This window comes from Copadichromis virginalis, linkage group LG23 (assembly GCF_057382275.1).
Source record: "Copadichromis virginalis isolate Kocher_CV1m ecotype Utaka linkage group LG23, C_Virginalis_male_GT1.1, whole genome shotgun sequence".
NCBI classification, from domain to species: Eukaryota; Metazoa; Chordata; class Actinopteri; order Cichliformes; family Cichlidae; genus Copadichromis; species Copadichromis virginalis.
The window spans coordinates 20,482,730-20,495,324 of record NC_140639.1 but is presented as its reverse complement, the minus strand read 5'-3'; the positions used below and the strand labels follow the sequence as shown (position 1 = coordinate 20,495,324).

The 12,595-nt window shown below is 39.5% G+C and overlaps 1 protein-coding gene across 1 annotated transcript; it reads left to right on the top strand.

The window, feature by feature from the left end:
• The first annotated feature begins 524 nt into the window (after positions 1-524).
• Positions 525-11,788, top strand: LOC146680756 (protein NLRC3-like). The gene is made up of 6 exons (XM_085449955.1): positions 525-803; positions 3,425-5,186; positions 6,727-6,900; positions 7,725-7,880; positions 9,824-9,876; positions 10,040-11,788. The coding sequence occupies exons 1-6, from the start codon at positions 536-538 to the stop codon at positions 10,588-10,590; spliced, it is 2,964 nt and encodes a 987-aa protein (XP_085306081.1). The 5' UTR covers positions 525-535; the 3' UTR covers positions 10,591-11,788.
• Positions 11,789-12,595: the final 807 nt, after the last annotated feature.

Sequence of the window (12,595 nt, the reverse complement as noted above, 5' to 3'; positions counted from 1 at the left end):
CTCTGCTTAACTCCATATAGAGGAATGACATTAAAGCATTGGCAGAAACGCTCAGACAGTAAAACAAAGGCTAATCCATAAAACATATTAAACATTAAACCAAACATATTTCATGATTAAAAAAATAATGTGAAATTTATGTCTCAGCCAAATAAAACAAACAAACAGAAGAACAAAAACGGGCAGCTTCTTATATAATATGCTTATGGTTTTCATATCAATCTTTACATGCTTACTTTTCAAAAATTCTAAAACTTGCTCATTTTCAGTACTCAGAGAGAAGTAGCATACACATAGAATATTTTTATCTGTGGGAGCTGGTGGACAACCTTTGGTTGGAATTTTGCAGAGTCTACTCATATTGAGTTAACTAGGAAGTCTATGCTATCTGAACTACACTAATTAGATGTATTTGTTATTAAATTTCAAGGTCAATCAACTTTCATCTTTCTTTTTTAAGAAAAAATGAAAAAGAAAAGAAATTTGAAATCCTCACATCAATTTCTTTCTTTCCACAGAGAAGGAGCTTGCCAGAATGCGAACACAGTTTGTGCAGAGGGTGACAGCAGAAAATTTCACACAGCTACTTGAAGCCCTTGTAACAGACAATGTCTTGAATGAGTTGGAGAAAGAAAGGATACAGGAAACTAACCAAACTAGAGCAGACAAGGCACGTGACTTCATTGACACCGTGAAGAAAAAGGGAGAAAAAGCCTGCAGGATAATGATCAGTCACCTTCGAACCATTGATCCTACAGTTTCCTGTCAGCTAGGTTTGTCCTCTGGGCCATCTGTTCGGTTAGGTGAGAAAAAAAATATTTCTGTTATGATTTTTATCATTGCACAGTTTGCTTGAACGGTGAGAGTATGATGCATTTCTTTTTCTATTGTAAATCGTTTGTCGTTTGTCTTCGGTCAGTTTTCATTTAAATATTTATGGAGTGCCTTACTTGGTTTTTAAATTACTATAAATTTATCTGGAGAAGTGGAGTCCAGTCCATTCTTGAATTACCTTCTGTGAAAAGAAACGAGCAGTTGGGATATTTATATCATCCCAATTGGTTCCTGCATATTGTTGTTTTCCCTGATGGATGAAAAGGTTGTTTCCCTGAACCACTGGGTTGAAGAATTGATATTGACTATTATCCTAACTTACACAGTAACAGCTCAGAGTTCTGGCAGAACTTTGGGCTATCAGAAACTGAATTTGAATAACTTTTATTTGAATTTGCATTGCTCAGATTGAATCTGAATTTCTCAACTTGATTAAAAGCTTCCAAAACTGAATTTGAAAATTCTTCACCTGTTCAAAGACAAAGCAGCCATTTAAATAAAATATAAGATATTGTTCATCTGTAACTGCAAAAAGAGAATTTAGAAATGTAATTATTAACAATTAGCTGTAGATTACTGATTGTGTAATCTACAGCTGTGGCCAAATGTTTGGAGAATGAGAAGTGTTTTGTTTTGTTTTTTTCCACACAATTTGCCGTTTCAGTGATAGTCATATCAGGTGATCCAGATGAGTTAGTAGCTTCTCTACTGTCAGGGTCTCTGCAAGCATATGGGGCTCTGAGAGGGTACAAGTTGACAACTTTGGAATTCTATTGGAAACAAACTATCATATTTGTTTGTCAAATCTGAACCCAGGGCAAACTAACCTAAATTGGCGTTTTTAGCTAACAGTCACAAAAGCACAACAGTAACTGTTTTGGTTATAATTTGTTTATATTAAGCTTTTTCTTATAGAGGTAATATATTTATTACCAACCTGAGAGTTTATCTGCTGGTCATTGAGCATGACGAATGGGAGGGACTGAGGACACAACCCTGTGGAATGCCAGTGTTAGTAATAATGCTGGCTTAAGTCCTATTGCCGATCCTGACGGACTGCGGCCTGCCAGTCAAAAAGTCCTGTAGCCAGTCACATAGGGTGGGGTGTAGGCCGAGTGTTGCCAACTTTTGAGTGAGTTTGTGTGGGATGACAGTATTGAAGGCAGAGCTGTAATAAACAAAAACTACCCTGATGTATGAGTCTTTGTTTTCTAGATCTGGAGGGTCTCGAAGCAGGTGTAGAATTGAGGTCATCCAGCAGACTGCCTGCAGAGCTGGCAGAACTGCAACTGAGAAGTGAGAGGGGAAACTGAACATATTTGTTACGTCCCCTCTTAAATGCTAGGCGATGAGGGTGGGGGACAGTAACAGTTAGATCCAGGTGGAATGAAAAGAACGCCAGGCAGAGGTATTTAATATAAAAGAGATCTTTATTGTAGGCAAACACCTCAATAATTACAAATGGCAACAACAAAAGGAGACAGCACCGCTGCTTTTTAATAAGAAATCAGGGAGGTCAACCCAAAGTGGTAATGACCACTCAACAAAGAAAGCAACAATAAGGCTTCAACAGAAAGAGACAGCAACGCTGCTAACAAACAATATCCAGGCAGGCCACACAAACTAATGAAGGCCGCCATCACTCATGGGCAATCACTGCTCAGTTAAGCACTACTCACACACCAGAGTCACACACCAGAAGGCTGGTCACACGCAGCAGGCTGTTCCACACCTAAGTCAGTAGCCCACTCTGACCAGCACAGAGGGAAAACCACCAGAAACCTCTCCTTCCTCCTCCACACTGCTCTTCTCCAGCTTATATCACCCCTGAGGGTAATTGGTTGTAACGAGAGCAGATGAGCAGCAGGTGTGACCTAAAGGAGAGGGCAGAGGCAGAGAGAGACAAGGGGAGGGGCCAGAACGAAGGAGGAGGAGAGAGAGAAGACAACACCACGCCCACACACTCCCACAGCCTCCCAGGATGTAACAATATTCAAGAGCTAAATTTAAAAAAAGGATAAAATACAATTTCTTTGGTTCAATAAAAGGATCAGGGATTGCAACATCTAATCCTTTTACTGAATCAAAGAAAATTAATTCATTCTGTTTCAATTTAGTGACAATCATCTCCAAACCAACACACTGGATTTCAAATTTAGGTTAATTCAGTTTTAGAAGCCTTTTTTTTTATCTATTGTTGAGCAAATCAGACTCAATCTTAGCAATGCAAATTCAAATATAAATTATTCAAATTCAGTTTCTGATGGCAAAAAGTTCTGCCCATATCAGAGCACCTGGCCTTCTTGGAATGCTCTATTGGCGTGCTGGAACATGCCTCAGGTGGAATCTACAATGTCCTACTAGGAGACTTCAATGATCATGTAGGCAATAACAGTGAGACCTGGGGTGTGACTGTACTAAACAGAGTTTATCTATAATGAACCCGTTGTTCAAGCATTAGGATATTGAAAAGTGCACTCGGCACTGGGAAACACTATGTGGCAAGACAATTAACAATTTTTTATGAATTTATATTAAATAAACCAACCATATTAGTCAGAAAATTTTATGTGTTGTTTTTTTCTGTTAGCAGCACTTGAGAAGTGTCAGCTCAAATTCAAATCTACTCTGAAGAAGAAATTCCAGTGTGTGTTTGAGGGAATTCCTAAAGCAGGGAACCCAACCCTGCTGAATCAGATCTACACAGAGCTCTACATCACAGAGGGAGAGACTACAGAGGTCAATCGTGAACATGAGGTCAGACAGATTGAAACAGCATCCAGGAAATGGCACAGTACAAAAATAACAATCAGACAAGAAGACATCTTTAAAGGCCCACCTGGAAGAGATGAACCGATCAGGACAGTGTTGACAATGGGAGTGGCTGGAATTGGGAAAACAGTGTTAACACAGAAGTTCACTCTGGATTGGGCTGAATGCAAAACCAATCAGGACATCCAGTTCATATTTCCATTCACTTTCAGAGAGCTGAATGTGCTACAAGAGAAAAAGTTCAGCTTGGTGGAACTTATTCATCTCTTCTTTACTGAAACCAAAGAAGCAGGAATCTGCAGCTTTGAAGACTTCCAGGTTGTGTTCATCTTTGATGGTCTGGATGAGTGTCGACCTCCTCTGGATTTCCACAAAACTAAAATCCTAACTGACCTTCGAAAGTCCACCTCCGTGGATGCGATACTGATAAACCTCATCAGAGGGCATCTGCTTCCCACTTCTCGCCTCTGGATAACCACACGACCTGCAGCAGCCAATCAGGTGCCTGCTGAGTGTGTTGACATGGTGACAGAGGTCAGAGGATTTACTGACCCACATAAGAATGAGTACTTCAGAAAGCGATACAAAGATAAGAAAAAAGCCAATAGGGTAATCTCCCACATCAAGACATCACGAAGCCTCCACATCATGTGCCACATCCCAGTCTTCTGCTGGATCACTGCTACAGTTCTGGAGAATATGCTAGAAACCAGAAAGAGGCGAGAGTTGCCTAAGACTCTGACTGAAATGTACATCCACTTCTTGGTGATTCAGGTCAAAGTGAAGAAGGTCAAGTATGATGGAGGAGCTGAGACAGATCAACACTGGAGTCCAGAGAGCAGGAAGATGATTGAGTCTCTGGGAAAACTGGCTTTTGAGCAGCTGCAAAAAGGAAATCTGATCTTCTATGAATCAGACCTGACAGAGTGTGGCATCGATATCAGAGCAGCCTCAGTGTACTCAGGAGTGTTCACACAGATCTTTAAAGAGGAGAGAGGACTGTACCAGAATAGGGTGTTCTGCTTTGTCCATCTGAGTGTTCAGGAGTTTCTGGCTGCTCTTCATGTCCATCTGACTTTCATCAACTCTGGAGTCAATCTGCTGGAAGAACAACAAACTGGGGCACATTTCTACAAGAGTGCTGTGGACAAGTCCTTACAGAGTCCAAATGGACACCTGGACTTGTTCCTTCGCTTCCTCCTGGGTATTTCACTACATTCCAATCAGACTCTCCTACAAGGCCCGCTGACACAAAGAAAACGTAGCTCACGAATCAATCAGGAAGTAGTGCAGTACATCAAGCAGAAGATTGGGGAGAATCCTGATCAGGAGAGAATCTTTAATCTCTTTCACTGTTTGAATGAACTGAATGATCGTTCTCTTATGAAGGAAATTCAACAGTCCCTGAGTTCAGGAAGTCTCTCCACAGATAAATTTTCCTCTGCCCAGTGGTCAGCTTTGGTCTTCATTTTATTGTCATCAGAAAAACACCTGGATAAGTTTGACTTAAAGAAATACTCTGCTTCAGGAGAAGGCCTTTTAAGTCTGTTGCCTGTGGTCAAAGCCTCCAACTACGCTCTGTAAGTTACCATTAAATACACTATCATCTTTAGAAACTGACGGAAATGAAAATGATCACACTTATTAGTAATAATTTCATTTGTGTGGCACTTTCAAAATACACACATATAAAGGTTCTTCACAGTTTGGATAAAACCACACAGGTATACATGGTCGATTACACAGTGAGACACTAATTGGACGATCTGAGAAGGTGACTGCTGGAATACGGTCCCAGCAGCTCTGCTATATAAGCAGGAACCTGGCTCTGTATGTGATTAATACAATTTTAAAACACATTCTGAATTTCACTGAAAGCCAGTGTTTTAAGCATTATACGTGCTGTTTTAAGCATTATACGTGCTGTGTTCTTGACCAACTGAAGCCAGGCAAAGGAGGACTGAGAGAGCCAAAATTGAGACAGGAGAAAATTATAGTAGTAACTACTAAAAGTTCCATATCATCAGTAAAGGTTTGATTTTTGCAATGTTTCTTAAATGAAAGAAATGAGACTAGATGGTCTTAGAGACATGATATTCAAAATTCAGATTTTAGTCAAAAATAATAAAACTTTCAGATGATTTGATATTACCTGCATATGGACTGACCCAAACACACAAAGAACAGAAAACCAAGTTGGTGGAGAGCCTGCATGACCGCGGGGCAGACGGTCAGCAGAGTCTCTCTGAGCCTAACATGGCTCTCAGTTAAATACCTTCTTCAGGAACAAAAGGCAGTACACAGCTGTTTCACACCTTATGGTTCACACCCCCTTGCTAACTCCCAGAGTCCTCAAAGAGACAAAAGATTCTTCCTGTGGAGTTGTCTGCTTCCCCCAACTTCCTTACTAGACCCCCACCATTTGTCTTACTGTATGAGTGTGAGACATGTTAAAATCCAGTGGCACCAAGGCATTATACAATAAAATAATGTGATTAATACATAAGTAGAATATATTCCTATACAGGTCATAGGTCAAATGTGATATGATATTTGAAAATTTATATGGAAATTTCTATATGTTCGCCTCTGTCAGTGCGCCCCAGGGTGGCTGTGGCTACAATGTAGCTTACCATCACCAGTGTGTGAATGGGTGGATGACAGGTTGTGTAAAGCGCTTTGGGGTCCTTAGGGACTAGAAAAGCGCTATACAAATACAGGCCATTTACCATATGTTGATAATACCTACTAGACCTATAAGAATCATAGTTTCTGAGTTATATTACTTTTTGTCAATTTTCAACCAATAAATCATTAAGTTGATCTTGAAAACCTTGGGGGCTGTTAATATGGCCACACATTATACCCCTGCAAAGTTTTATCGGTATTGATTCAAACGTTTTCAACCCATCATGTTTACAGACAAAATGACATGAATGCATGCACACAAACACTACCAAAACCATAACCTCCCTGGCAGATCTAATTATTACATAACTGGTTCAAGAAGTCCTCAAGAAGTGCTGACGAGGACATGCAGTTGTTAATATGAATTCCGAAGTGTCTATTAGATAAGGATGATGCAAACCATTTCAGAGCTTGTCATTACTGTCTCTTCAGACTATGTGCCTGTAATGTCTCAGAGAGAAGCTGTAGAGTTCTGTCTTCAGTTCTCAGCTCCCAATCCTCTAGATTGAGAGAACTGGACCTGAGTAACAACAACCTGAAGGATTCAGGTGTGAAGATCCTGTCTTCTGGATTAAAGAGTCTGCACTGCAAACTCAACACTCTTCGGTAAAAATTATTTAGCTTCTTTAAATAAAAGCCATTTATTTTAAAATATCTTATCTGGTCTTACTCATATTAACTTTTTTTTCCATCCTTGAACAATAAGAAATGAGGAGAGGTTCCGTTTTTGTTTTTTTGTTGTTGTTTTGTTTTTCCCAGATATTGCACAGTCCTTGATGTAATCTAACTGGGTTAAATTAATAGTAACATTTGGGGAATTCAATACTGATATGTACTTCAATTTTAGCTGAAGATTCAAGGGACCCAGTAGCTAGTGGCAGACAAAACTGCATAACAAAAGCAGCTGATCTAAGATTAATGATACTATTTTTTTAAATACTTGAAACTTGAATATCGTCCATTTTAAGTGAACGTGTTATTCTCCTTAGCACAAGGAAATGTGGCAAAAAGAAACTGTGTGAATCTATTAACGTATGTCCTTTTAAAAACAAAAAATTAAACCTTGTTTCTCTTTGCGACCTTTGTGGTTGCATTTATGTAGTTACTTATGCTACAAGCCACACTACAAAACCAAATCAAAGAACAGGACTTACTGTAATTTAGCTACATACATTACCTCCTGTGTTTTGTTTGGTTTTCCTTTTTTTGCATTATTGTAAACTAATCTTAAATTTTCACAGGAATATTTATTGCTCATTCAGCATGAATATGTTGCATGTATAGAAAATGCAAATCAAAGACAAAAATGTGAACCACAGTGAATTTTGAGTGACAAAAGCCTGATATGGATAGTTTACAATTAGACAGTTGAAACACCCTAGTGTTAGATTAGTGCCCTAAAAGTGTCTGTCTTCTGATGTTCTGTGCAGACTGTCAGGCTGTCTGATCAGAGAGGAAGGCTGCATTTCTCTAGCCTTAGCTATTAGCGCCAACCCTTCTCATCTGAGAGAGCTGGACCTGAGGTACAACCATCCAGGAGAGGGAGGAGTGAAGCAGCTGAAGCAGCGGAGATGGGAAACTCTCAGGTATGGAGAGGCCTGGTGCAGCCACAGGCAGGACAGTGGAATAGTCTTGACTGTAGATGTGGATATGATAGTGTAACTCTGTGTTAGTTCTGTGCATGTGTGGTAATCTGTCCAGGGTGTTTTACACCATGTCCCTCTTTGATAGCCCCAAATTCAATAAGCTGTTAAGAAACTAAAAATGATGGGTATACAGTAGGGGTGGAGCCGAACCCGAATACAGTATTCAGAAAGGCACAAATAACGTGTTTTTTACAAATATTTATTTCGAACAAATACTTTAAAATATATATTTGTATTCAGGAACAAGGGAAAACTTTAAATCAAAAATCTGAGTTTCCTTATAAGACCGCAGTGCATGTGGGTGACGTGTGAAAGAGGTGACTGACACTGGCTGCTCCACACAGCAACAGAGAAGGCTCGGCTGAGCAAAAAAAGACTGAACTGCATCACTATTTTTGTTGAATAGATTTTTTTGTACCTCACCTGGGTTCTGGAGGCAGTTTATAACTTTTGCGAAGATCAGTAGATTATTCCATTACACTGCATTATTGACGTCTGCAGTCGGGTCGGGTGGTCTCATGTTTGCTCTGTTTACGTAGCTCTGTTAGTTCGGTAATTTAGACAAAAGGCCGTTGACAGAGTAACGTTAACGTTTGGTTAAAAAGGTTAAAACAATGCTTGTGTAGTTGTGTCAAATTGTATGCACTTACGCGAGTTGCATGGTACGTTTAAGTTACTTTGTCTTTTGCAGACAGCAAGATATAGGCTATAGGCCAGTTAACCTTAGCATAGCTTCGCGTCACTCGTTAACTTAGCTGAAACTCCCCACATGGATTTGGGCAACCAAATAGAAAAGAGTGTGGCTGCTGCTGAGCCATCTCTTGGTCCTCCACCAGGCAAAAAAAACTCAAGTTCTGTGTGGAAGCATATTACAGTCAGTGCTGCAGAAGAAACCAAAGTGATATGTGTGCAAAAGTCAAATCAGCAGACGCAGAAATATCAAACATCTGTCAACCTCTGCCATGGATAATCACATGCTCTTAAAGCATCCACTCTTGATACGGTCTGCCAACCCCCCCACAAGCACCAATTCATCATCATAACCATGTTCTGCCCCTGCGAGTCAGTTTCGCTGTCTGTTCAGCATCCTCCAACAAGGACAGGTGGTGGTGGTGGTGGTGGGGGGCTTCATAATGTTTGCAATGGTATTTTATTAGTTGTTGGTTTAACCCTGGATGAGGCCATGGCTGTTATGTTATTTTCACTTCAATTATGTTACATGTTCATTGCTGGATTTATGGAAAAACATCAACTAATACTGCATATCCATAATTATTATAATGGATGTAATTAAAGAATACTTACACTATAATGTTTATTTGAAGTGTAACACAAAAAAATGGATTTTTACACCTATTTTGAACTTTACTCGGATACAAATACAAATACTTTCCCCCCCTCAACAAATATAAATACCGGCTGCTTTGCACATCTCTCGTATACAATAAAGCTGGCTCATTATGTCTAGTCTATATATTCAGATTACACTTAATTGGTTCATTTGTTATGCACTCTGAACACGACAAGAAAAACTGTTGTTGCTATGCTTAACTCAAAAATAGAGAAAGTGATTTGAAGCCCTTCTTCTACATCTGAATTTTGTTGTTGGATAGTAGGGGACAAACTTGGAAAAAACTGGTTATTAATATAAAAAAATCAACAGAGTTATGGCCATTTGTACATAATAAAACAGACTGAACTGGTATGAATTTTTCTATTTTGTAACAGTTCAGAAGTTTTTTTATTTTCTAAATTATTTATTTTTAACATTTTAAATGTAAGTTTATATTAAAGAACAACTTACATTCCTTAAAAATGTGTGTAATGTCCATGTGTGCATGCTGAAAGAGACTGTGCTGGTCTGACCCCCCTCCTCCTTTCAGGGTCATTCTGGAGCCTGCTGGAGGCCGATGGTTGAGACCAGGTCTGAGGAAGTGTAAGTGTGTTTTTAATGTGATTCATGAAAACATTCAACCATCTTCAAACTGTCACATGACTCATTCACATCTCTGATGTCAGGAGTCATTATCAAAGTGTCAATCAATGAACAGATGATGGATCAATAACTGGAACTGGATTGTGTTTGTTCTCTCCATCAGATTCCTGTCAACTCACAATCGACACAAACACAGTAAACAGAGAACTTAAACTCTCTGAAAACAACAGGAAGGTGAAACGTGTGGTGGAGAATCAGTCATATCCTGATCATCCAGACAGATTTAATGACTGTCCTCAGCTGCTCTGCACAGATCCTCTGACTGGTCGCTGTTACTGGGAGGTCGAGTGGAGAGGAGACATTGAAATATCAGTGAGTTACAGAGGAATCAGAAGGAAAGGACACATAACAGACTGTGGGTTTGGATTAAATGATCAATCTTGGAGTCTGAGGTGCTCTGACAGTGGTTACTCTGTGTGGCACAGTAAGCGGCACATGCGCATCTCTTCTTCTTCATGCTTCTCGTCTGTTACTAACAGAGTAGCAGTGTATGTGGACTGTCCTGCTGGCACTCTGTCCTTCTACAGAGTCTCTGACATTTTGATCCACCTCCACACCTTCAACACCACATTTACTGAACCGCTTTATCCTGGATTTAGGTTAAGGTCCAACCCTGATTCCTCTGTTTCTCTCCCCCTGTTAGGCAAAATTTAGACTGTTACAAAAAAACAAAGATGCTCCAGTTATTCCAAGATCAACATATTGCTTCTCTGTCTTTTTCCACTTAAAGCTTTACAGTCAACATCAGTATGTTGTGTTTCTCTGAGTTAAGCTGATATGATTCAGTTTTTGTGAACAGACACAAAAATTGCTTAACTTTGTATCAACTGCAGCCCTGCACCAGTAATAATAATAGATTGGATTTATATAGCGCTTTTCAAGGCACCCAAAGCGCTTTACAATGCCACTATTCATTCACTCTCACATTCATACACTGGTGGAGGCAAGCTACAGTTGTAGCCACAGCTGCCCTGGGGCAGACTGACAGAAGCGAGGCTGCCATATCGCGCCATCGGCCCCTCTGGCCAACACCAGTAGGCAAGTAGGGTAAAGTGTCTTGCCCAAGGACACAACGACCAGGACAGAGAGGCCAGGGATCGAACCGGCGACCTTCCGGTTACAGATGCGATTCCCAACCCCCTGAGCCACGATCGCCTCAGTAGTGAATTGAAAGCATGGAAGCATGGATGCAGCAGCCCCTATTGAAAAAGTCAGACATTGCACCAACTCCTGCCAAAGTTCCATAAAAGTTTCCTGCTGTTTGTCTTAGTTAGAGTAGTTATTTTGTAATTCGTGATTGATCAGTAATATACTAAATAATAATGGTTTTTTTGTCTTTAAATAATACCAAAGATCGTGTTCAAATGATATTACTTGCTAATAAAGAGGGGTTTCCAAATATCATTAAGCTGTAATTTCATACAAACACCTTTTGCTGCCAAATCAGAATGTGTTTTGGAAATTGGGATCCTGAGCCTGGTGAAATACTCCATTTATTTTAATATTTTTCAATAAAATACATCAGCCTGTATGTCTTAACTCCTGTCTCAAAGGGGACCACCGGTGTTCTGAGACTGCCATGCCTTTTTTCTGTTTTCATAATGAATTTGCTTGCTTATTTGTGTCCCTCACTGGATGTATTATAATGTGACAATACTGTAGGAGTGATTTTTTTGGGGTTGTTATCTTATGCATGCTGCTAGTGGTCACGTTTGTGTTTTTTGTTTGTATGGTGATTGTATTAAAGGTAGACGCACATAATTAACGCCAGGTGTGTTGTTGATTGCGAGGAAGCAAACAGTTTGTGACCGCTGCACTGTTATGTTAAATCATGTTGGAATAAAGAATCTAAAGGACAAGATAAGTATGGCTGGAGTTATTGGACTGTATCAAGTTTAATAAGTTAATGCACACCAGTGACATCGCGTCACCCCTGCCAAGAAACACCTCAGTGGCTTCAAGCGTAAGCTTAGCCTTTACAAATACAAATGGGTTATTAGCTAAAGGACTTTAGTTCAAATTGTTAAATAAAACTGTAAAATAGATGTTACAGTCTCTTATTAACCCTCTGTGACGACACTATCAAAGGGACTTTTTCTGATGCTTTATTTGACATGTAACTTCTAACACTTGAAAGCTGTAAGTGTAGCAGTAGTAGTTTCTTCACACTGCTTTCCATAAAGATTTAATAAAGAATTAAAGAAAGAAGAAGAAAATTTGATTATAATTTGTGCTGTCTTGCCTGTAACTTCTCCACAGTATGCCTTTTGTCCTGTCCTCCTCACATCCTTCCCAAACCAGCCATGGCAGCTTGGCCTGATTCTGCTGGAGAGTTCTTCCTGGTGTTGCCAAGCACTTGTTCATAGTGAGCTGCCTGATCATTGGTGTTTTCTCTGTATTATTGTACATATAAATATAAAGCACCTCAAAGTGAAGAATAAAATAAAGTGAATAAATAAAATTCTATTGAATTGATCTGATTATGGGAAGAAGTGACGGCAGGTAGTGAATTAATAATGAACATTAATTATTAATAGGAATATTTCAAGGTTCCCTTACAGATATTATTTCATTATAAAATGCGTTTGTGGTCATAGCTGATTTGTCCTCATCAGAATAAAGTTTATTTTATTTGGCAGCAGTTGGCGCTAATGCGCCG